The sequence below is a fragment of the Eulemur rufifrons genome, chromosome 6 (assembly GCF_041146395.1).
Source record: "Eulemur rufifrons isolate Redbay chromosome 6, OSU_ERuf_1, whole genome shotgun sequence".
In the NCBI taxonomy this organism is placed as follows: Eukaryota; Metazoa; Chordata; class Mammalia; order Primates; family Lemuridae; genus Eulemur; species Eulemur rufifrons.
This window is the reverse complement of record NC_090988.1, coordinates 18,163,675-18,189,590: the sequence shown is the minus strand read 5'-3', so window position 1 is coordinate 18,189,590 and position 25,916 is coordinate 18,163,675. Positions and strand designations below refer to the sequence as shown.

General features: G+C 40.6%; 1 protein-coding gene and 2 pseudogenes across 4 annotated transcripts in view; 1 reads left to right on the top strand and 2 right to left on the bottom strand.

Annotated features, from left to right (window-relative positions):
• Positions 1 to 24,392, bottom strand: part of SIK3 (SIK family kinase 3) — a 228,569-nt gene extending 204,177 nt beyond the window's left edge. For all 4 annotated transcript variants that reach the window (XM_069470852.1, XM_069470854.1, XM_069470853.1 and 1 more), the window contains exon 1: positions 24,120 to 24,392. In XM_069470852.1, the coding sequence (XP_069326953.1) occupies positions 24,120 to 24,392 (273 nt within the window). The remainder of the gene's footprint in view (positions 1 to 24,119) is intronic.
• Positions 1,454 to 2,932, bottom strand: LOC138383804 (histone-binding protein RBBP7 pseudogene; annotated as a pseudogene).
• LOC138383803 (large ribosomal subunit protein uL11 pseudogene) lies at positions 15,142 to 15,746 on the top strand (annotated as a pseudogene).
• Positions 24,393 to 25,916: the final 1,524 nt, after the last annotated feature.

The window sequence follows — 25,916 nt, the reverse complement described above, 5'->3', positions numbered from 1 at the left end:
GATATCTTTTCTGAACCAAAGATTGAGTTCTGCCTCGTAATCACTCAAGAGTCACCACAGGATCCAAGCAAATCACTAATTTGAACTTCAACTATTAGATGGTTATGATGCAAACCATCCTCTATTTATAAAAGAGTAAATTGTGTTCATTTCCTCCAATCTGGCAGAAAAAATATTCCTTCCAAACCTTGCAGAATAACTGTTCCACAGGGATAAGTAAAATTTACCAAGACAACATTCTCCCAGACCTAAATTTTAAACGATATTGCCTGAAACACAATTTTAATTATGGTGGAATGACATAGCAAGACTTGAAACACTGCTCAAAAGAGCAGCTCATGCTACCTCCATTCTTGCTCCCCTATGGCAAGCAGGTTATTTTTGGACCTAGCCTATGAAGCAGCACTTTGTTGACTATGAGCTTCATCCTCTGAATATTCCTTTCACATTCAACCTTGGTCCCCACTTTCTGGCACAGAGCTCTAAAACCTCAATGGAATACATAATGAAATGCTGGGTTACTTTAGGACAAAAAGGTTAAGCCTACAAAAGCCTTCTAATTGGGAATCTCTTCCATGAAAGCATATAGAAATTTGCTGACTCTTTATTTTCCCTTTTCTCTTTTTCCAATAGCTATTTGCTTTCATTGGAGCAAACCTTCAGTCGAACACAAAAGCCAACCACCTAGCAAGGCTCAAATTTACAGACAGGTGTTTTGCAAGCACAGTAAATCTCAAGAGTAACAAATCAACATGAGATAACATCTACTAACAAGCTACTTATTGGTGTGCTGGGAGAGTTAACTGCCTAAAAGTCTCTCAGTTAAGACTAGCATTGAGAAAAATTTTTAAAAATAATAATACAATTAAAAGAAAAGTAAGTCCATTTTCTACCCACAGAAAACTTGCAAAATGAATCCATGTAAGTCAACTAGTCCTGCCACATAAAAACCCTTTATTCCAGAGTTATTTTAAGTAGCACTTAATTCCAGGATGGAGACTAAGGGTCCCAAACAAACCTATTTGACTATTTCTCTACTTTAATAATTCTAAAAGCCATGGTTAGGACTTTTTTTTTTTTAAGACTTTATTTCTGCAAAGCCAATCTAGACGTGTTGGAAGGAAAAGTGTAAAGGTTATTCTTGCATATTTGGGAACAGCGAACAGTTAGTTTGAGAAAATGAGGACTTAAAATGGTTGAATCAAAGGCAGTAACCTGCTACTCATATTTTAAAACAATGGTGATGTTCTTTCTTAAGCAACATTCTTTTCTTCCCTGATAGCTACAATATGATACAGTACTCAACAGCTCACTTGAAAGTGCTAGAATGAGACCATAAAGAACACCATACCATCCCATTTACATTTCATACTGTACAATGCCTTTTTAGCATTTGAGAAATCACGCATTCGTGTAGCATTACGTTCAACAGAAACATCTTTTGTACTTTGGGTTTAAGATCCTTGTCCCTCCAGTTCCAATGTTGTGATATCTGACTCTTCATCATTGTAAATATTTTCAGCCATTTGCCATATCTGCATGATGTTATCCTCAGACACGAAGCAAATGACCCAAGGCTCACTGGGGTTACAACTAAAATCTGAAATCTTGGCAGTGTGTCCTCGATGAATAAATAGGAGTTCTGGAGGCCCATCTTCTGCTCACTGTTCTTCTCCAATTTTACTTAATCCCACGCATTCAGGTGGCGATCAATACCACTTGAATAGCTTCATCATGTGGGAGACCAGTGGACATGGAAAACGTCATCTTTATGAAATTCAAAGGCATGGAGTTTTAATATTAAGTTATGCAGATCCCATAAAGCTATGGTCTTATCTCCAGAGCCAGTTGCTAGAATGAACTCACCACGGGGATTTAACTCGAGGCAGTTGACCTCAGCAGTGTGCACATCCACCAGGTGACTCAGTTGGGAGGTGGTACTGGACCTGGTGTCACATATCATAAGTTTCTGATCATCAGTGACAGATCCAAACAATGACTCATGCAGCAGATACCAGGCCACATCCTCTACAACAGCTGAGTGGCCAGTAAAGATGCTTTAGCATCCACAAGTTTGCCTTCCTTTGGTCCTCCTCCCTTTATGTCCCACAGACAGACAGTATGGTCGTTGGATGCACTTAGGAGATGTCCACTCAAATTAGAATTCCAGGAAAGATCATAGCCTTCCTTTTGGTGACCTCTTAACCTAAGATCAGGATTACATTCTCAACTTGGGTCTGGTTTAGCAGGATGTTTTGTATATTCAAAAACCAACACATGAGAAGATGATGTTTTTGCAGCAATGATGTGAGGGTTCCACAGCATGTAACAAGCACGGTTTATTTCTTCTTCATGATTAATTTTAATTTCACATTCAATTTTTCCTGTGACAGAACCAAAGCCACCAAATTCACCCTTGTCACTGTCACAGTGGGAAGCATCAAACTGTGCATCATGATTGGGAATGTGTACTCAAGCAACCACCAGATAATTCTGCTTATCAGATGGATGAGTCCCCAGCACTAGCCGATGAAGGACAAAATCCTTTCCTTTCAGTTTAGTCACTTCAGGAAGCCACTGAAGAGCATGGGTCATAACAAGGTCATACAGAAACAGTGTATTCTTCTTCCACATTTTATAATTCTTCATTGATGACGTGCACCTCCACAGTATCTTCAAACATCTCTTTACTGGCCATCTTCCATCAGGTTGTTCACCCCTCGCTGCCCCTCGGCCTCCCCTAGCTAGCCAAGCGCAGCACAAACGCTGGTGCTCCTGCCTTTCCCAGGCACTTCACACACTCCTAATTCTCAAAGCCTGAGCTCCGTCTTGCAGCTAGGGTGCTCCCCAGGCACCATGCTCTTCTTTCCTGACTCCTCCCCACCCTTGGGTACTGAGGTCTGAGGTGCTCTTCTCTCTCCATGGTTAGGCCTTTTTTAAAAGTCTGAAAGAACCTGATAAAACTTCTGTCGTTTTGTTGGTTTTTTTTTTTTTTAAGAAAATGGATAATCATGTGAAAATACACTTGTAAATTAGCAGTTATTTAGAATTAACAGAGTTTGATGGAAGCACTGTAGGACAATATTCCAGCCAAAAAGAAAACAAGACTTTTTTACAATAGGCATTATTTCATTAGTATTGTTCCCTAGACATTAAATTTCTCTGTTTTAAACTTCTCTAATAATCATAAAACCTGGTTTCTGCATGAGAAATACAGAAAATCCCAAGAGAATGGTCTATTTCATAGTTTAAAAATTTATAATATTTTACAGAGAAAAGGAGTCTACACCAAAGAAAAACAAAGTGATTAATCAGCAATGTTACTTGAACTTCACCCACGTCACAGCCAATGAATCAGTCGAATATAGCATGACACAGGAAAGTAATGTGTCATGCACGAGGGTGGAAAGTCAAGATGTATAAAATAAATTCTCTGTAACCGTTTTAAGTAATATCTTTTCCATTATCTGCTTTGACATAAGCTAGGTGGCAACACGATTATTTGATACCTTTCCTGCCACCTGCCCTCCCTGTATTTTGCATTAAAAGATTATGAGAAAAATGAGTTTTTTGTTTTTGGGTTTTCTTTTTTTGAGACAGGGTCTCAGTCTGTCATTCTGTTGCCTGTGGTAGAGGGCAGTGACATCATCATTGCTCACCGCAAGCTCTCAAACTCCTGGGCTCAAGCTATCCTCCTGCCTCAGCCTCCTGAGTAGCTGGGACTACAGTCACACACCACAATGCCCAGCTAATTTTTCTCTTTCTTATAGAGATAGGGTGTTACTCTTGCTCAGGCTGGTCCTGAACTCCTGGCCTCAAGCAATCCTCCTGCCTTGGCTTCCCAAAGTGCCAGGACTAGAGGCATGAACCACCATGCCTGGCCTGTTATGTCTTTCTAGAAATGCCCAAAGTTATACAATGAGAATTCTCTCTCTTTTTTTTTCCTAAAGAGACAGGGTCTTGCTATGGTGCCCAAGCTGGACTCAAATTCCTGGGCTCAATGATCCTTCTGCCTCAGACTTTGAGTAGCTGGGACTACTAGCAAATACCACCGCACCTGGCATTAGAGTTTTTAAAATGATACTTAAGAGATGGAGCCAGAATTAACGATGTTATATCCTAGAAAAACTCTTCACTAAGTAGCACCCCAAAAATTATTTCTACTTTGTAGGCTGACTCTCAGAATGGATTAAATGCTTACTTGGTAAGTTAAATAAACGTTTCCTATGGGCCAGCAAAAAGTTTTACTAAGAGAGATCACAGAGCTTCCCAAACTGTGGTATAATATATTTAAGGGTAATTAAGGCTGGCCTTCCAAATATACTTTAAATAGTATAAAGCTATAGAGCCAGGCATGGTGGTACATGCTGGGAGTCCCAGCTACTTTGGGGGCTGAGGCAGGAGGATCACTTGAGCCCAGGGAGTTCAAAACCAGCCTCAGTACCTTTGTGAGAACTTGTCTCAAGACAAGAGAAAAGAAGAGAAGAAGTAAAAAGGTGTAACAATTAAAGCTGTACAGTATCAAAGCGCATAAAGACAGTATAATCAATGGATTAAAGAATTCAGAAATGTACACAAGTACCTATGGGGGCTTTGTAAATGATAAGGTAGCTTTTTGAGTCAAGAGGGAAAAGAAGGATTATTTAGTAAGTTGTGTCAGGACAAGCTAAACATCTGGAGAAAAACCTAAATTCATACATTCAATAAATAGAGGATACCGGCTGGGCACAGTGGCTCATGCCTGTAATCCTAGCACTTTAGGAGGCCAAGTCAGGAGGATTGATTTAGGCCAGTAGTTCGAGACCAGCCTGAGGAAAAAAGCAAGAACCTGTGTCTACAAAAAATATATAAAAATTAGCCAAGAGTGGTTGTGTGTGCCTGTAGTCCCAGCTACTCAGAAAGCTGAGGCAGGGGGATTGCTTGAGGCTAGAAATTTGAGGTTGCTGTGAGCGATGATGATGCCACCACACTCTGGCACAGCAACCGAGTGAGACCCTATTTCAAAAGAAAAAAAAATGGAGGGCCTATCATGTGGCAAGCACTGTGCCTCACGAAAATAGGAATAAGGGAAAAAAATGACACAATCTGTTGCCCTCATTTGTAGTTAAGTGGGAGGAAGAAAGTCATTAATAATCACAAAAAATAAATGTAAAGTTTCAACTCCAATAAATTCCACACTGATCCCTATCTCATTTGGTTTATACCACAATGCATTTCACATGAAGCAAAGATTAAAATTTAAAAACAAAACATAAAAGTAGATGAAGAAAACACAGGTAAATATTTTTATTAAATTAGAATAAAAAAATCAAGAAACCATAAAGAAAAAAAAAACCTAACTGTAAACATAAAAATGTTTACATTTTATATTATACACGCACACATACACAAAGTCACAAAAGACAAGCAAAGAAAAATATCTGTAATATATTTTATAAGGTAACTAATTTCCCTAATATACAAAAAGCTATTACAAAGAATGAGAAAAGTCCAAAAGCCCAAAAGAAAATTAGATAAAGGACACAGACAACCAACAGATAAATTAAACAGTACTCAAATGCACTAATAAATAACTACAAACTAAAATGACATTTTTTTTTTTTTTGCCTATCAGATTGACTCCGTAAAAACACCAGTTGCCAGAAAACACCAGTTGCCAGGGTTAAAGAGAACAGAAAAAGCACTATCACACACTCTTTAATTGGGTGAATTAGCCTGGCCTTACTTGGAGGGCAATTTGGCAACATCCACATAATTTTAAGCACTCACACTTTGCCCCAGGCATTCCACTTCTAGCAAATTATTCTATACAATTACTGAGAAAATAAAGAATCTAGCTTCAAAAGAATATCCTAACATTGTATATATCGTGATGGAAAAGACTACATAAATTTTGGACAATTTACTCTTAAGTCAGATCTAATAAAACTCTTGTATTTTTAAAAATTTAAATAAGCCTAAAACTTAAGAGTCTTTTGAACAGTAAATAGTGCAATAGCAAATAAATGGAATAGAAAAGAAACACTAGTGTGCAAACATAAATGTGCAAAAACAACTGGTATAAAATTTGTAATAAAAAACTAAAAGCTGAAAGCAACCCTAAAATCTATCAGTAGGTTATTATATCAATAAACTGTATTATATCCATAAAATAGAATACACTACAGCCACTAAAATGGTTGCGACTAGGGCAAAATGTACCAACATGGAAGAGTGTTGGAGATACATTATTAAATGAAAAAACAAGTAGCAAACTAGATTGTGGTATGATGCCTTTTTAATAAAAAACATAAAATGTTAACATGTGAATAGGAAAAAAATCTGGTTATAAAATGTTAACAATGTTTTCTCGGAAAGAAAGAACCTCTACTTTCTTTGTTACATACATTTTGTATTTGATTATTTTGTAAGATACATGTATCGGACAGACAGACAAATAAATAGGTGGGTTTTTGTTTATTTGTTTTGAGACAGGGTCTTGCTCTGTCTCCAGGCTACAGTGCAGTGGTTTGATCACAGCTCTCACTGAAACCTCAACCACCTGGGCTCAAGCTATCTTCCTGCCTCAGGCTCCCAAGTAGCTGGGAATACAGGTGCATACCACCATGTCTGGATAATTTTTCTATTTTTTGTAGAGACAGGATCTCACTCTTGCTCAGGCTGGTCTCAAACTCCTAGCCTCAAGCGTTAATTCCATCTCAGCCTCCCCAAAGTGCTGGGATTACAGGCATGAACCACTGCACCCAGCTAGACAGATGGTTTTTTAAAGAGTCATTAAGGCTATAAAATGTCCTGGGAAAGGAAGAATATATGAAAATGGGAGAGAGGTATAGAATGAGCCTGGAAGGTTATTCTGTAAGAATATCTTACAGACGAAAATAATCACAATAGAACATGTAATTTCAGAGTTAGAATAAGTGCACAAATTAAGAAATTAGACAATCAAATTTAAAAACTTTCATGTTACAAACAAGACTACCAAGAAAGTAAAAAGACAACTCACAGGATGGGAGAAAATATTTGTAAATCATATATATAAGGAACTTGCATCCATAACATATAGAACTCTTATAGCTTAACAATAAAAGACAAATAACCTAATTTAAAAATAGGCAAAGGGGTGGCTCGCGCCTGTAATCCTAGCACTCTGGGAGGCCGAGGCGGGAGGATCGCTTGAAGTCAGGACTTTGAGACCAGCCTGAGCAAGAGTGAGATCCGTCTCTACTAAAAAATAGAAAGAAATTAACTGGACAACTAAAAATATATAGAAAAAATTAGCCGGGCATGGTGGCGCATGCCTGTAGTCCCAGCTACTCGGGAGGCTGAGGCAGGAGGATCACTTGAGCCCAAGAGTTTGAGGTTGCTGTGAGCTAGGCTGATGCCACGGCACTCTAGCCCTAGGCAATAGAGTGAGACTCAGTCTCAAAAAAAAAAAAAAAAAAAAAAAAAAAAAACAGGCAAAGGACTTAAATAGACATTTCTCCAAAGAAGATATACAGATGATCGATTAGGACACGAAAAGGTGCTCACCACCTTTATTCATTAGGAAAATGCAAATCAAAACCACAACAATATACCACTTCACATCCACGAAGATGGCTAAAATCAAAAAGAAAGAAAGTTTTGGGGCTCCCACCTGTAATGCTAGCACTGACTGTGGGAAGCTGAGCAGGAAGATTGTTTGAGCTCAGAAGTTCAAGACCACATCCCTAACGACAACAACAACAACAACAAATTAGCGAGGCGTGGCAGTAGGTGACCGTAGTCTAGCTACTCAAGAGGCTGAAGCAGGAAAATCCCTTTAGCCCAGGAGTTTGAGACTGCAGTGAGCTATGAATGTGCCACTGCACTCCAGCCTAGGTAACAGAGTGAGACTCTGTCTCAAAAAAAAAAAAAAAAAAAAAACACAAAACAAAACTGGACCCTCATACTTTGCTGGTGAAAATATATAATGGGGCAGTCCCTTTGGAAAACAGTTTGGCAGTTCCTCAAAAAGTTAAACATGGAGTTACCACATGACCAAGCAATTCCACTCCTAGGTATATACCCAAGAAAAATGAAAACATTACGACCACACAAAAATTTGTACACAAATGTTCAAGACTGCATTATTCATAATAGCCAAAAAGTGGAAACAATACAAATGTCCCTCAATTCAAGAATAGATAAACTAAATGTAGTACATCCATACAACAGAATATTATTCAGCCATAAAAACAAATGAAATTCCAACATATGCTACAACATGAAGGCACCTTGCAAATACTATGCTAAGTGAAAGAAGCCAGATACAAAGAGCACATATTGCATGACTGTTTATATGAAATGTACAGAAGAGGCAAATCTATAGATTTGGGCTGGGGAAGGGAAGTTGAAAAAATGAGCAGTGACTGCTAATAGATATAGTGTTTCTTTTAAGAAGGGTAACAAAAATGTTCTAAAATGTATTGTGGTTGGCTGGGCGTGGTGGCTCACGCCTGTAATCCTAGCACTCTGGGAGGCTGAGGTGGGCGGATCGTTTGAGCTCAGGAGTTCGAGACCAGCCTGAGCAAGAGCGAGACCCCATCTCTACTAAAAATAGAAAGAAATTATATAGACAGCTAAAAATATATATAGAAAAAATTAGCCGGGCATGGTGGCGCATGCCTGTAGTCCCAGCTACTCGGGAGGCTGAGACAGGAGGATCCCTTGAGCTCAGGAGTTTGAGGTTGCTGTGAGCTAGGCTGACACCATGGCACTCACTCTAGCCTGGGCAACAAAGTGAGACTCTGTCTCAAAAAAAAAAATAAAAATAAAAAAAAAATAAATAAAATGTATTGTGGGATGGTTGCACAGCTCTGTAAGTATACTAAAAAAACATTAAATTGGGCAAACTGTATGGTCTGTGAACTGTACCTCCATAAAGCAATTCAAAAACCATAAATAAAAAAGAAACTAAAAGCCCCATGAGGTTAAGTGATTTACCCAAAGTCAAACTGCCAGTGAGTAAAAACTGGAACTAGAAAAACATCCCCTAACTCCTATACCAGTGCTCTGTTTATTATTACAGATTATCTCAGGCAACTCTGATGCACCAAAAAGTTTCACTAAAGAGCTGGAAAAGCAGAAAACACTGGTATTGGCATAAGAAAAGGAAGAAAAAATTAGCTAACGAAATTTGGTTGTCAAAATTTAACGTGACTCCAAAATGGATTCTTGACCTAAAAATCTAACAACCATTAATATGCTGTAAGAGGTTGTGACTCAGTATAACAATACCGTTTTTACTAAGAGCTCGCTTAGAGCAGGGTGCTGGATGCAGCTGCTGGCTCAAAAGAAGGCAAATGAGATCAGAAGAGGCGGTAGGCTAAAATCACTGGCTAGTCGTCTGCATATGTCAGGGGCCATTGAGTAACATGCTTCAAACAAGTTATTTTATTCCTGAAGATTGGAAAACCTTTTAAAGAGATCCTAACATTTAATCACCTCCCAGAATTACTATACACATGTAAGATATTTAGGTATAATATATGAAAGTGGTGTTCCTGCAGCTGACTTGGACACAAAGATCATTGCCAGAATACAACTACCCCATTTGACTAGAATCACAATATCCCTGTTGATGCAGAAATGGAAAGTAAGCCAAGAACATACAATCACTAAAAACATTATTTTGAGGGTTTAAAAAAAATGAGCTAGTAAAAAAACTCAACTATTGTCAGAACATTGCTTATGCAACATTAGAACATTTTGACAGAAGGAAAGGACAACAGGAGGCAGGAAGCAGAAAGAGAAGAAATCCTGCAGGTGCCCAAGTAATCCTAATAAGAAACACACAGCTCTGCTCCTGCTTTCCACAATAAAAACAATTCTGTCTCTTGCGGCATATGAACCAAGATTTCTTCTGTCTGAAACAGAAAACAACTTACTACATGAAAATGTCAACTTGTTCCATGGAACACTACACTGGCAGTGAACAGATATAAACCTTTTAAACTAGAGAGTTTGGGCTGTTTCCTCACCAAGTTTTTAATATCATTGGCCCATTATCAAATTCAGTTTAGTTCATACAACCTCTAACTGAAGTGGACAAAAATACCACCCTGAAGTATACACTATAAATAATAAAGGTTCTATAAATTATCTTGTCCTCAAATTTCCAACAGCTTTGGCTTATATATAATTTTTTTTTTTTTGGAGACAGAGTCTCACTCTGTTGCCCAGGCTAGAGTGCCGTGGCGTCAGCCTAGCTCACAGCAACCTCAAACTCCTGGGCTCAAGCAATCCTTCTGCCTCAGCCTCCCAAGTAGCTGGGACAACAGGCATGTGCCACCATGCCCAGCTAATTTTTTCTATATATTTTTAGCTGTCCAGATCATTTCTCTCTATTTTTAGTAGAGATGGGGTCTCGCTCTTGCTCAGGCTGGTCTCGAACTCCTGAGCTTGAGTGATCCTCCTGCCTCAGCCTCCCAGAGTGTTAGGATTGCAGGCGTGAGCCAGCTTATTTATAATTTTAAATTAATGCAGTTCTCTTAATCCACCTCTATTCAACCAACCAGCCAAAATAATCAATGCTTCCCCTTTTCTCTGTAAAACAATGAATGTCCCCAACATGCAAACTGATCCCAACTAATGGTTATTGTCTCTTATTCCTGGACACTTCTATTCCCATTATTAAGTTGAATTCTTACCAATAATTAATTGTTTTTTCCCAAACCTATTTATACCAGTTGCTCCTTTTATTATACATATGAAATTTAATTAAATATCATGTAAACTGACAAAAAATTAAGAAAAAAAGATGTTTCTTTTTGTGTTTTCTTTACTTTGGATCATTTACACCAAAAAAAAAAGACATGTTTCTATGAAAACTAAGTCGAATACTTAAAAAGACTTGCTAAAGTTAAATTAGATGTGGATGAGATAAGCATATCATAAAAATCAATCAAGGATTTTGTAAAATATTGTTTCACAAATGCCTTTAAATTTCTGTTCTGCTTTAAAAAAGCAAATCAAAACTGGAAATCAAAGGTAATGAATTATGGGTGTATTTAATGGAAACAAGATGAAGGAACTCCAATCAGGGTATACAAAGAAAAGGCCTTGGCCCTACTTCAAAATATTAACTAATGTATTTCTTAAACAAACAAATTACAAGGAAAAAGAAAGGGAGGGGAAACCTATAGAGTAAAACAAACATTTTTTTAAAAAACTTAAGAGACATCAGTATAATGTATGGACTTTATTTAGATACTGATTCAAACAAATAAGAGATTAAAAAAATAAAAAATATGCTAGGTGTGATGGCTCGTGCCTGTAATCCCAGCGCTTTGGGAGGCCAACTGGGAGGATCACTTGAGCCCAGGAGTTGTTCAAGGCTGCAGTAAGCTATGATTGTGTCACTGCACTCCAGCCTGGGTGACAGAGTAAGACCCTGTCTCTAAAAATACATAAATAAATAAAATTTTAAAATATATATGACAATATGGACGGGCGTGGTGGCTCACGCCTATAATCCTAGCACTCTGGGAGGCCGAGGCAGGAGGATGGATAGAGGTCAGGAGTTCGAGACCAGCCTGAGCAAGAACGAGACCCCATCTCTACTAAAAATAGAGAGAAATGATCTGGACAGCTAAAAATATATAGAAAAAATTAGCCGGGCATGGTGGCACATGCCTGTTGTCCCAGCTACTGGGGAGGCTGAGGCAGAAGGATTGCTTGAGCCCAAGAGTTTGAGGTTGCTGTGAGCTAGGCTGATGCCACGGCACTCTAGCCTGGGCAACAGAGTAAGACTCTGTCTCAAAAAAAAAAAGAGAGAGAGAGAGAGCAGTGGGGCTGGCTGTGAGACAGGCCTTCTCATACACTGCTGGGGAGGTTAACCCTAGTACAGTCTTTCTGGAAAGCAATGTGGCAATATACATATCAGATGTCTTACAAACATGTGTTACCTTTGGCCCAGTAATTTCACTTTCAACAATCTATCCTGAGCAAAAACTCTGAATCACATCAAAGACTTGTGCACAAAAATGGTTATCACAGCAAATTTGTAAAATAAAAAACTGGGAAAAAAAAAAACCTTAAATCACCAAGTAGGTTCAAAAAATAGTAGTCATATCATGGAAAAGTACATGTAGATTAAAACTGATATTTATTAATAGTTTCTAATAATGGGAAAATACTTATAATGATACGGGGGAAAGGAATAAAATAGTATATCAATATGATCTCAACTATTTAAAAATATGTTGGTAGAAGTAAAAGCATATTACAATATTAATAACTATTGCCTCTGGGTGCCAGAATTTATGAGTGATTTTTTTACTCCTGCTTCTTTATAATTTTCTGAATTTGGCCGGGCATGGTGGCTCATGCCTGTAATCCCAGCACTTTGGGAGGCCAAAGCAGGAGGATTGTTTGAGGCCAGGAGTTCAAGACCAGCCTGGGCAACACAGCAAAACCTTGTTCCTACAAAACATTAAAAAATCAGCCAGGTATGGTGGTGCACACTTTAGTCCCAGGTACAGGGGAGCCTGAGCTGGGAGGTATCGCTTGAGCCCAGGAGTTCAAGGTTACAGTGAGCTATAACACCACTGCACTCCAGCCTGGGCAATATAGTGAGACCCTATCTCTAAAAAAAAAAAAAAAAAAAATCTGAATTTTGCCAAATTTCTTCCATGAGCACAGATACTTTTATAGAAAAAAAAAAAAAAAGGCAAAGTGGTTATAGAGAACCAGTAACAAGAGACAGTGTGGTTGAGGTAAAGGAATTTATACTTAATACCTATTGTCTTCCTTCCTCTATTAGGTTCAAGCTGTAAACATTCAACTTCTCCTCTAAATTAACCCTTTGACTACCCTAACAAGAATAAAATCTATCTTCTTGTCTTCTAGTACCAGTAGTTGCTACTTTTTGCATACAAATGATACAACAAATACTAGCTGAATTAATCCACTAAAGGTAAGGACCATTAAAAGTAACCAATTAAAGTTAAGGGCCAAGCAGGTATATGAAAAAATGCTCATCATCATTAGGTATCAGAGAAATGCAAATCAAAACTACAATGAGATATCATCTTACCCCAGTGAAAATGTCTTTTATCAAAAGGCAATAACAATAGCTGGAGAGGATGTGGAGAAAGGGGAACCCACCTACACTGTTGGTAGGAATGTAAATTAGTACAACCGCTATGTAGAACAGTATGGAGGTTCCTCAAAAAACTAAAAATACTACTACCATATGACCCACCATTGCCACTGCTGGGTATATATCCAAAGGAAAGGCATTCAGTGTATCGAAAAGATATCTGCACTCCCATGTTTACTACAACACTATTCATAATAGCCAAAATATGCAATCAACCTAAGTGTCCATCAACAGATAAATGGATAAAGAAATTGTGGTACATATACACAATATTATATAGCCACAAAAAACAATGAAATCCTGCCATTATATGGATGGAACTGGAGAACATTTAAGTGAAATAAGCCAAGTACAGAAAGGCAAATCTCACATGTTCTCACTCATATGTGGGAGCTAAATATTAAAAACAATTGACCTCATGGAGACAGAGAGTAGAATGATGGTTACCAGAGGATTGGACGGGTGGGGGTGGGGGAGGGCGGATAAAGTGGGGATGGTTAATGGGTACAAAAGCATAGTGAGATAGATAGAATGAACAATATTTGATAGAACAATGAAGTGACTATAATCAACAGTAAGTTAGGGTATACTTTAAAATAACTAAAAGAATGGAATTGGAATGTTCCTAACACAAAGAAATGATAAATGCCTGAGGTGATGGATACCCCAATTATCCTGATTTGATTAATTGACATTGTATGCCTGTATCAAAACATCACATGTACCCTATAAAGATATACAACTATTATGTATCCATAATAATTAAAATTTTTTTTTAATTTTTTAAACAATTAAGGGCCAGTGACAAGGAAAGTTTGGCTTTGGGTTTGGTTTGTTTTTTTATTTATTTATTTTAATTTTTTTTTGCAAGGCCAAAGCTAAGAAAATAATGTTTTGTTTTTTAAATCAAATCACTTAGTATCAAGAAAAGAATAAGAAGTAACTCAACAAATGGTTTGAAGTTATTTTCAGGAAGTGCCAGCAGACCAAGATGGTCTGGTAGGTCTCCAAAGGCAGAGAGGCTCCCAGGCAGAAGAGGCTGACTGCACTGACTACACCCATGGGGCCATCTCAAGGAAGTGACCTACTGGGAGCCTAGATATGAAAGAACCTTCCATTTTAAGTAAGGGACTTGAATTTAAATTGCAGGATTTACTAGAAATACACTGAACTTCCTAATAATGAAAGTTTGAGATATGGCAAAATTCAATTACTTGCCCAGAAAGGTTGTGAAATCTCCCTACTCAGAGATCTGTAAGAAGAAGTCAGAAAATTATTAATACTTTTCTTTAACATCTTAACCAGAGATTAGAAATTCCAACAGTAAAAGTCAAAGATGTATTATGAGTATAACTGGGTACAGTGGCTCACACCTGTAATCCCAGCACTTTGGAAGGCCAAGGCAAGAAGATCACTTGAGACCAGAAGTTCAAGACCAGCCTGAGCAATGTAGCAAGACCCTGTGTCCAAAAAGAAAAAAAAAAAAAAAAAAAAGCCAGCTGCAGAGGTGCATAGTTCATGCCTGTAGTCCTAGATACTCGGGAGGCTGAGGCAGGAGGATAGCCTGAGCCCAGGAGCTTGAGGCTACAACAATGAGCTATGATCACACCACTGCACTCCAGCTTGGCTAACAGAGCAAGACCCTATCTCTAAAATTACAAAAAAAAAAAAAAGTGTATAAACTCAGCTCTTTTTTAATCCTTATATTCATTTACTGAACGAATATTTATAGACATTGTACTAAGCACTGGGAATACAGCAGTAAACAACAGATTAAAATCCCTGACCTCATGGAATTCATATTAAACTATCACTATGCCATCTTAACTAGCAATAGAAGTTAGATATTTTCTTTTTCTAATTTTAAGTAAAATGATTTTTAGAAATTTCAAGTATGTCTAAGCATTATCAGAAAGTAAACAGCATCTAGCACTTGGAAGGAAGCCTTTACTAAACGTTTATGAAACAAGACTAAAACTGTGGCTGAGGTATTGGGGTGGCAGGAAGACTTCACTCCTTTGCACCTTTTAAATTTTGTGCCAGCTTTCACTTTTTGGTTCAGAGGAGGCCAAGGTCCAACGTTCTTCAGCTGTCCTGAATCCAGGTTCATCTGACACCAACCGCCTCCACCATGCCACCTATGTTCAACCCCAACAAGGTCAAAGTCATGTACCTGAGGTGTACCGGTGGCAAAGTCGATGCGACGTCTGCCCTGGCCCCCAAGATTGGACCCCTGGGTCTGTCTTCAAAAAAGGGTAGTGATGACATCAGCAAGGCAACCAGTGACTAGAAGGGTCTGAGGATTGCAGTGAAATTGACTATTCAGAACAGACAGGCCCAGATTGAAGTGGTACCTTCTGCCTCTGCCTTGATCATCGAAGCCCTCAAGGAACCACCAAGAGACACAAAGAAACAGAAAAACATTAAACACAGCTGAAATATCAGTTTTGATGAGATACAATGCCAGACAGTTGCAGCCCTGATCTTTAGCCAGAGAGCTCTCTGGAACCATTAAAGAGCCTCAGGGGACTGCCCAGTCTATGGGCTGTGATGTGGATGGCTACTACCCTCATGACATCATAGATGACATAAACAATGGTGCAAGGAGTGCCCAGTTAGTTAAAAAGTACAAAGGAAAATATTTCAATAAAGGATCATTTGAGAACCACACACAAAAAAAAGTTTGTGCCCTATACCATCTATTTATATCTTTAATAAATAATTTTCAAAAGTTTATTGGATGGATAGAATGAATAAATGAAAAATTTCTTTTCCAAAAAATTCAGTATTAAGAAACGTATGTAACTAACTTAAACTTTCACATTCAACTCTTCTCAGGGGAGCTATGAGAAGTAAAAGCATACTGCTGGTATGTGCTGGAGCTAAAACTAGGCGAAAACTTGATAATTTTTCAGGACTTCCCAATCAAAACCTAAATTTAGTTTAAAATACCTGGCCAAAAGTATCCAACTGAGTGAACCCAACCCACACAGACAAGCTTAAAGAGACAATGGGTTTGCTTTTGCCTCCATTTCAGTTTCTGGGAAATATGGCTAAAAATTCAAAATCTGATTCCTACCTCTTTGAAAAGCCTAATTCTGAGATGAAATTAGTGGCTAGAGACTCCTTGTCTACCACGGATCATACACCTACTAAAGAGAAATATGTTCCTAACATAACTTAATGATGGCTTATCCAGCAGTTTTGTACTAACTTCTGGGATTCTATTATGAACAGATCCAAAAGAAGGTAATTCATCCAAGACTGCTGAGGCGTCTCAAAGACATTGCCTAGGCCATATATTTAGCAATGATTTATCACATCAAGACAAAAGCCCATGAGAATGTATATAATTTTCATCCTCTGGATGTTGTCAGTCATCCACAAGACAGTATGACTATACTACTACACCAGTAAGAGACCACCAAGCTACTCAATATTAGGAGGAACCAGGGACTTACCTGATAGGTGAGGTCATTTACCTGGGGAACAGGCCTGGCTCAGACTAGAAACTAGAACCAAATTAAGAGGAACCCCAGATAAGTAGTTCTCTTGATCTTCACCTGTGTCGTCAAGGTATCTTTCTTGGTAACTAGTTTTCTTAATGAGTTATTGATGACACCATCCCTGGAAACTGGTAATGATCTGGTAAGTGAGGAGGTCATCTAGGAAAGGTACCTTCAAAGGCAGATCGGACCAGCCTAACAGAACAAAGGTATATATTCCCTGGGAGCTAGCTAGATACAGTGACATGAGAAAACTATATAAGGCAGACTATTTTTATGGTCACTAAATCTTCTGGACTTACTTCTTTCCCTTTTTTACTTCCCTTGTATATCATTCATGCCACGGGGAGACCAAGGGGTATATGAGTAGGAGATTTAAAGGCAAAGCAGTGAACCCATACAGCACTGCAGATAAGTGGCAGTCGTGACAAAGTGACATAATGCCAAAGGATAGGTAAAATACAGTGTTGGTATATTAGTCTTCCTCCCTACTTGGAAATGTTTCCTCTTATAACATCTCACATCTGATTTGTCTTAATAGAGAGGATAAATATGTTAGACTTTAATTGGTAAGTATATCTTGCTCCTCTAATAAAAGACCAAGTGCTCAGAGGGCAATATGATCGGAGGTGTTAGGGTAGAGTTAAGTAGGAGTAGGGCTATACCTGGATTCTAATTCCAGCTCCCCTGCTAACTAACTATAGGACTCTGGGAAAATGAGGATGGGGGGAGAAATACAGGAGAAAGCCATGAATCTAATGGATAACCGGTTTAAACCAGTGGTCCCCAACCTTTTTGGCACCAGGGACAAGTTTTATGGAAGACAATTTTTCCACAGATGGTGGGGGGCTTGGGGGGATGGTTTCGGGATGATTCAAGCACATTACATTTATTGTGCACCTTATTTCTATTATTATTACATTGTCACTTGCCACTCATTGATAGGGTTTTGATATGAGTCTGCAAGCAACTGATTACGGTCTCTGTGCAGTCAAACCTCTCTGCTAATGATAATCTCTACTTGCAGCTGCTCCACAGCACTAGCATCACCACCTCAGCTCCACCTCAGATCATCAGGCATTAGATTCTCATAAAGAGCGTGCAACCTAGATTCCTCACACACAGTTTATAGCAGGGTTCCCACTACTATGAGAATCTAATGCCACTGCTGATCTGACAGTAGGCAGAGCTTATGCGTTGATGTAAGTAATGGGGAGCCACTGTAAATACAGATGAACCTTCGCTTGCCTGCCACTCACCTTCTGCTGTGCAGCCTGGTTCTAACAGGCCACTGACCGGTACCAGTCCACGGCCAGGGGGGTTGGAGACCACAGATCTAAAAGACTTTAATAGTCCCTTAAAACCTGAGATTCTAAATCTATAAAGTCCATCTTTCTAGACTCTGGAAAAGAAAGAATAGAAACACCTCTAAGGTCTATTCTGTACCCAGTAAATCAAGAAATATTTATTGGTTGATCATGCTTAATTTATGTGCAATTTATGTTGGCATTCTCTTACCGCGTGAAAGAATATAAGCTGTTAAAATTGAACACCTCCCTTATCTCAAGAAATGCATCAGAAAAAGCATATTTACTCTTAACCGTAAAATAACCAGCATGAGTTTTTAAAAACATAAATCAGATGATGTCAGTGCTCCGCTTTGATACCCTCTAATGTTAACCCCGTTTCATAACCAATTCCATAAAATGGCCTATAAGACCTAGAGGCTAGGTCCTAGACAATCTGGCCCCTGTCTACCTGTCTGGCCTCATCCCTTACCACTCGCTCCCCCTTCTTCACTAAGGCACCATGCATGGTGCCATGACTTTTTGTCACATCTTTGCCTAAACCAAGCTCATTTCTGCCCAAAGGACTTTGCACTTGCCATTCTTTCTGCATGGAATGTTCTGTCTTCCAAATCTTCTCAGGCTGGCTTTTTCTCATCATTCAGGTCTCAGCTCAAATATCACTACCTTGGAAAGGCCTTCCCTGATTACTCTATCTGAAGCAGCATCCCTCTCCATGCATTCTCTAGCCCATTTATTTTCTTCGTATAGTATTCATCACTATATGAAGTTACTTATTTTTTTACATGTCTCTTGTCTGTCTCCTCCTATTAGAAAGTGAACTCCAGGAAGGCAGGTGCTTTTTGTCTCTCTTGTTCATCTGTGTACTCCAGAGCCTAAAACAAAACCTCATAAAAAATTTGCATTATGTAAATAAATATGTGTTGAATGAATGGATGGATAAGGGAAAGTTTCCATCTCTGTGCAGAGATGTCTTGAATCCTTTTTTTTTTTTTTTTTTATAATTACGGAGTCTCTGGTGAGTAGAGAATATTTCTTTTTCTTTTCAAAGCATCCATTTTGTTCTCTTTTATGCCATGAACTAGAAAACATCAGCCAGATTGATGCTTGGAAAATGAAAACAGCACTTCTGGCACAGAAATAACTAGTCTGGGCACCTCTGGCTTGAGCCAGATCTATGACTTTCTAGGGAGCTGGCACCAAAGTCAAAATGTTAAAATAAACATCTTTGATGTTGAAAGTAGAATACTGGGATTTTGACTCTGGAGAGACGAGTTCCAATCAGCCTTAGCTCTTCACAAAGTTTCCACAAAGTTTAGTAACCCCATCACAATTATATCAAAATGAACTCAGTCATCTTTCAATAGTCACTTCCATTTTTTTTTTTTTTAAAATCAGGGAGATGTGGCCCTACGTGTAAAATGAAGGTGTGCTCCCAACAATAACTTCTAGATTGTCTAGGGATGGAACTATCATCCTCAAATGTATCTACGGTAAATCTTGCTTTCAATTTCTTTGTAACATAATTCTCTTTTGCATTTACCAATGAATCTTTCAATGAAGTTTTCAGCTTTCTAATGGGCAAAAGCATCATCTAATCTCCTTCACTAAACTTTTCTTTAGAAGTGAAAATAGTGCTTTTAGCTCACTTTGAGTTGTTCTCCTCATGGAAACAAGTTTGCACTAAACCACACAGCACATAGATGTGTCCTGGCTGGTCAATATTTGGAATGGGGTCATGGAGCAAAACGTTTTCTCTGTGTAATATCTAAAAGTTAAGAATCCTGACCTTGGCCTTCTAAGTAGCATACTCTGCACACAATAGCAAATGTATTCTTAAGCTTATAGAAACATTTCTACATATTCTCCACAGAATGCAAGAGAATCTCTGGAGAAAAGACAGAACTCAAACTGCTCCATCATCAATATGACAAAAATTAGTTACACAAAATTCACTGAAAATTCAAGGCAGCCCAAAGCAAAAGCCAGTGTTAGTTTTCATTAAATACCTCTCAAAACTGCTTTTCAAAAAAAGTTTAATAAAAAATTATGCTTTAGAATGCCAATTTCATGAGATTTGCCAGCCCTTACCCCACAGTAATCAAACCCAATTGTCTTAAAGTGGCACCTAAAATGGTAGCGAACTACTTTGTTTTCTTCATTTCCTTCACATAGGAAAAGCAAACTCCTTTTTTTTTTTTTTTAACCACGAAAGCATGTGATCAGGATGGCATCTGCCTTACACAAAACTAATGGCATAGGCACACATGAACTGTGCTGAAGGGGCAAAAAGCAAAAAAGAGGGACTATGTCTTACTCATCTTTGTTACTACAGCACCTGATGACAATGATGATGATGATGATGGTAACATTTATTACACGGTTACTATGTGCCGGGCACTGTTCTAAGAGCTTTACGTATATTATCTTATTTAATCTTCACAACACCCAAACTTGTTAGGTAAGTACTATTGTCATCACATTTTACAGATAAGGAAATCCAAGTACAGAGAAGTTACATAATTTCTCGTGGCCCAAGATCACCTAACTATTAAGCAGCAAAGGATTCAAACCCCAACAGTCTTATCCAAAGCTGAAGCTCTCACCACAAACCAGTGACAAATACACACACACACACACACACACATATATATATTTGTTAAAATATGCTTAAAGTATTTAACCAAAGACTTTTCTAGTCATGCATACTTTAAAAATGCTTACAAAACATATCTACTTTTTGCTCCTATTGGTCCAACTAGTAAAGGTATAATTAGGCACAGGCAACAGACTATCAGCAATTTGAAGGCAAAAAATCTTTTTTTAATCTCTTTATTACTTTATAGTGTCCTACCAAAAAAACAGAGCCTGAGAATCTTAGGTTAAGGCTCCTCCAAAAAAAGGAAATACAGCAGGTAGGACAAAGATAGCCAGGGTGAGCCGCTGACCAAAGTATGTCACAGATTAATATTCTCTCCTGTTAACTGTTCTGCAGTGACGCTCTAAGCACTGCAGTGCTGCCAATATGAAGTCTGAGCTCATGAATGCTGTGCTGCAAAAGTAACCAACAACTAAATAGGAAAATAATTCATTTTCTCTACTGGTTTTATTCATCCCCTAGTCCTACTCGTGGAGGTTTGAGACTTAGAAATTGGGAAAGAGCCAGCTTAACCACTTATTATTGGATGAAGTGCAGTAGCCTAGTCAATAAATGAAGTTTACTTTAGCCTCTTCGTCCTTGGAATGGGTAATGTGTGTAAGAAAAGAGGATCATAATTATTTCTCTCATGTTCAGAAAATACCTATTACCTAACCACCTTCAGCCAACACAAGTATCATCTGAATAACATCAGTCTGATTGTTACATATGGTTACAAGAAAACCCAGACCATTCAGTGAGCTGCAAGGCAAAAGGGGGGGAAAAATCACACACCTCAAAAAGACAAAACAACAAATGATACATTCTGGAAAGAGATGGGGGAAAAAATAACTCTCTTTGGTTCCAACTGACCTGACTGCAGAAGTAAGATAAACGCCGCAGTGCATGGGAAGAAAAATCTATCTACCTGAGTTAACTGAAGGAGCAGCTTCTGCAACTTCTAATAACGATGCAGACTTCTCTATCATTATATAACCAAACCATAGCCTTAATAGGCCATCATACTGTATGTCAACAGCTGTTAGGCACATCTAAGCTGTCAGCATTTGAAAACCCCTTCCAAAGTGGATCCAGATAAGCATGGAGCAGGCCAAAATATGCTCATCGTTCACCCAAAGCACATGACAACTCCTTGTGAATTAAGCTTCACTCATGTCATCAGAGTAATTTAAGCAGCAAAAGATAGTGCACTTGTAACTGTAACCAGGAAATTGCACACTGCTACAGAAACACAAATGAATGCTAGTGTGGCTCCACACATGCAATTCATTGTCCAAGCCATTTCAGTCTCATTCAAGACTGAATATTTCCATACGTAACTGCACACCACAAATGATCAAAGATAAAAACCAACATAAACAGTGACACCCGTCTGTAAACAAGCCAATGTTTAAAATGCTGCAGTCCTAAAGGATACCAAGGTCTCAGAGAAAAACTATGGAAAACACACATACGAAAATTAGAAAGCGGGTAGATCAGCCATAATTAGGCACTGGCTTTGCTGACTACTGAAGATAGAAATGTCTCTTTTATACATAAAGCCAAGAATCAACTGTTTGTAATTACATTTACAAAAACATTCAACCCTGTCTGTCACAGATTTTCTTTATCAATATTTTGGTGTATCCAAGGGCTGGAAGACTCAAAATTCCTTAAATCAGAGACCATAAACCAGGCAACCAGTTAAGTCCACAGAGTCTATCCCCCAGAGGTCAGAGCAAAATAATCACAGGAGCACAATGTGATTATTCAAAGAGATGGAGAGAAGAAATACCAAAAAGGAACAAGGCACATTGTTTGTAAATATAAATTTGGCTTGGATAATAGTAAACAGGATGGGAAACACTCAGGGGCTATGAGATAACACCAGAGTCTTGGCTCAGTGACCCCCTTTCAGGGTCTGAGGGTAATGTCAGGGAGCCCTAGACTATGGTATCTCATTCAGCTCCGACCTGCAGACTTGGAGGCCTTCTGATTAAAAACTGACAAAAAGGCAGAAGGGGGCCCTCCAGAGGAAGTGAAACTGACCAATCAATTCTCCACAGCCACTCACTCTGCCACCCTGGTAAGAAGGGCCCCTTGTAATCCTTGACAGAAAGGAACCTCAGGTTGCAAGTGAGGAGAGAAGGCCTAGATAAGTCACTGGTTTCTGAAAACAAGCCAGTGCCATAAAAGCAAAAACAAGGTAGGTGATGATAACCAGGGGCCAGGCTGAGGAGGTGAGGGGAACTGATGTGGCTTTGGTAGGAAGCAGCAACAGCTGTAAGGGTTCTTCATTCCTCAGGTTAAGGGAAAACACAAACTGCGTTTCACATGTAATGAATGACTACCTTAGAAGTATTCATTCAAGTGAGATACTGAGCAAAGGAAAATTTGGAGTAAAAATGGCCTTTGTGGATTCTATCAAAACCAAAAGATTCCGCCTGATGTCTTGGATTCCAATACTCCCAGCGAAGAAGGCTACATGAAAGTGCTACCCATATTTCCTCCAAAAAGAGAATTTTATATCTATACATATATGGCTTCCTAATTGACCTTGGCCAATTCCACTCCTACAGCTCCTCAAATCCCTTGGGAACCAAAGGGCCCCATGTGTGTAATCCCCCTGTGTCTGGCTTCTGCAGCTCTCCCCCCCACCACTGAAAGCCCACCCTGGGTTCTACAAAGCCCACAATTCCCGACCCTCAAACAACCAAAAATAACCAGCAATCAGCTCTCCCAAATTGTTTAACCCCTGATTTCCTAGTGCCACCATAAACCTGGGCCCCCCAGGGCCTCTGTTCACTGGGCCCCTTCCTGCCGACAAGCCAGGCAATTTTCCCCCTTTATTTCCCCATTTTTTTCCATTGCTTCCTCCAATAATCGTGTCTTTCCTCAGGCTCCTATTCGCACAATCTATCAGTCGTAGATGATCAAATGCGGATTCCTATCTGTCTTAAGGCACCACCAGGTTCCTCGGACTGCCCGGGACCCCGCACCGCCACACACCCCCAGTCCGTGCCCCAACCGTCCTGGTTCCCCTCATCAGCCCAGGTCTGCCAGTTTACCCTCGTCGTCCCCCATCCTCCTGGTCCACGTTTCATATGCTCCTGCTCTCATTCCCTTATGATTTCCTAATTGCTAGTTCCAGAGTCTTCTTGGCGTACAGTCTCCTGATCCCCTGAGAGTTCCAACCCCTTCTTTCCAGTCATCCCCTCTTCTGCCCTCCACAAGCCCTGAGGACCCCTTCCCCAAGCCCGGTTCCCCAGGTCCCCAGGTCCCAGTGCTCAACGGCCCCCCTTCGCTCGCTGCTGTGGAGTTTCCCTCTCTCGGGTCCCCCAAGGTGCCTGCCTTCTCACTCCCCCCGCACCCCAGACAGCCCCCTACCCGTCTCCCCGGCCCCCAACGCTCCCCAACATGCTGAGCCCCACTCGCTGCGCCCGACCCCTCAGCCTCGGGGGTCGCAGATCTTTCCCGGCCCCGCCACACTCGGACAGTCCCGGGCTGCGCAGCCCGACAGCCGCCCGGTCCCACGGCGCCAGTACCTTGGCCTTGGTGACGAGGTGCGTGGCCCGCTTGACCACAGCGAAGTTGCCCTTGCCGATGGTGCGGTCGATCTCGTAGTAGCCGATGCGGGCGGGCATTGGTCCGCGGGAGGCCGGGGCTGGGGGACGCGGCGGGCCAGCCGCCGGGGACACAGCAGCGGGGGCGGCCGCCGGCCCGGGTGCGGGCGGAGGCAGCAGGCGGCCCGCCGGCCCGGCTGCCCCCGTCCCGGTCCCGGCAGCCCCGCCAGCTCCGCTCGCCGCCGCCGCCGCCATCTTGTTGTGCAGTGAAACCTCCGGGGCAGCGGGGAGCCGGCTCGGGGGGAGGGGGCGGGGGGGCGGGAGAGGAGGGGGGGGGCTGACGGACGTCACTCCGGGGGGCGGAGCGCTCGCGCCGCCAGGCGCCCGGCGCCATGGCAACCGCTCGTCACGTGCCGACGCGCGTCACTGCCCAGAGCCATGGCAACCGTGACCTCACCGGCGAGCTCGACCTTCCCGCGTGGGCCTTGGCTCCTCAGGCGCCGACTCCCGGGTGCCCCCTCCGGGGAGCAGGCAGTGGGAGCCTCAAGTGCGCCAGCAACTCCGCGGCCTCCGCAGCGTTTCCGGAATCAGGGGTACCCGATGCCCGACCCAAAGCCAACCCCCCACTACCCCTAGAATCGCAGTGTGACCTCCACTGTGACCTCTGTCCCAGTTCAACAATCGGCCAACCTCCCTTAACAAAAGTGTTTCCTCATCACCAAAAATACCAGCCTTGTCCCACTTTAGCCCTTGAGGCCACAAAGGCAGGAATAGCTACAGTATTTAAGCAACTGTAACCAAGTTGGTAGCAAGGCAGGGGAATTCTTCAGTAAAATTCCTTCCTCTTACAAAATCCAGCTCACCCTGTACGATCTATCTAATTATTACCGAATATAGGGGAATGGGGGAAACTAGGAAGGATTTGCGTGTTCAAGGGCGGAGAAACAAGCCCAAACAGGCATTCCAGTCATGGGGTGGGTGAGGGCCAGAGGAGGTACGTCATTTTCCTTCCTACCACCCCCGGTTCTGAGCAGTTCTATAGCTAGGCGCCTGTCAGAGTGCCTGCATACTGTTTCTGTTGCTGGTATACCCCTCATGAAGCAGTGGTGCACATTGTCCAGTGAGCCACGTCATGTTTAAAGACGAACACTCCGCTAGGAAAAATAAGTAAATAATAAAGTAAAAATTCCATTCTTACTAGTGACTCTCCGTGGACATTAAGGGTGATCAAATTCAAAACTCCAGCAATAAAACTCATATCCCTTTTTCTTCCCTCTTCTATTATCTGGCATCCCTCATAACGCCCAGGCTTCCCCCTCTTCCTTCCCTTCCCTCCTCCCTGTATTAAGTAGATTGACTTAGCTGCTTTAGGTACGGGTGGGGGTTAGGAAATTGGGCTGTCAATAACAAGATAGTCTTTGGCAGGCTACAGGGGGAGGAGAGAAGATTGTGAACATCCTGATATTAAAATGTATTCCTTCAGTTTAGTGCTGATCCATCCACATCTACGTCTCTCTCAATGGCAGGTCAAGTGTATTGTCAGGTCACTGCATGTACAATATTAAAAACTGACACCTAGGGCACTATAACGTTTGAGAAGGAGAACACATGTTTATTTTTACTGACCAAAGGACATTTCCTAGTGCTCTGATTCTCTGTCTATGAATAATGTCTGGGACTGAGATGCAACAGAAGGGTCATCACAGAATTGTCTTGGATCAATTCTCTGGTGGGTGTTCCAAATTGCCAACACAATTAACACTAATTGACTCCTCTACT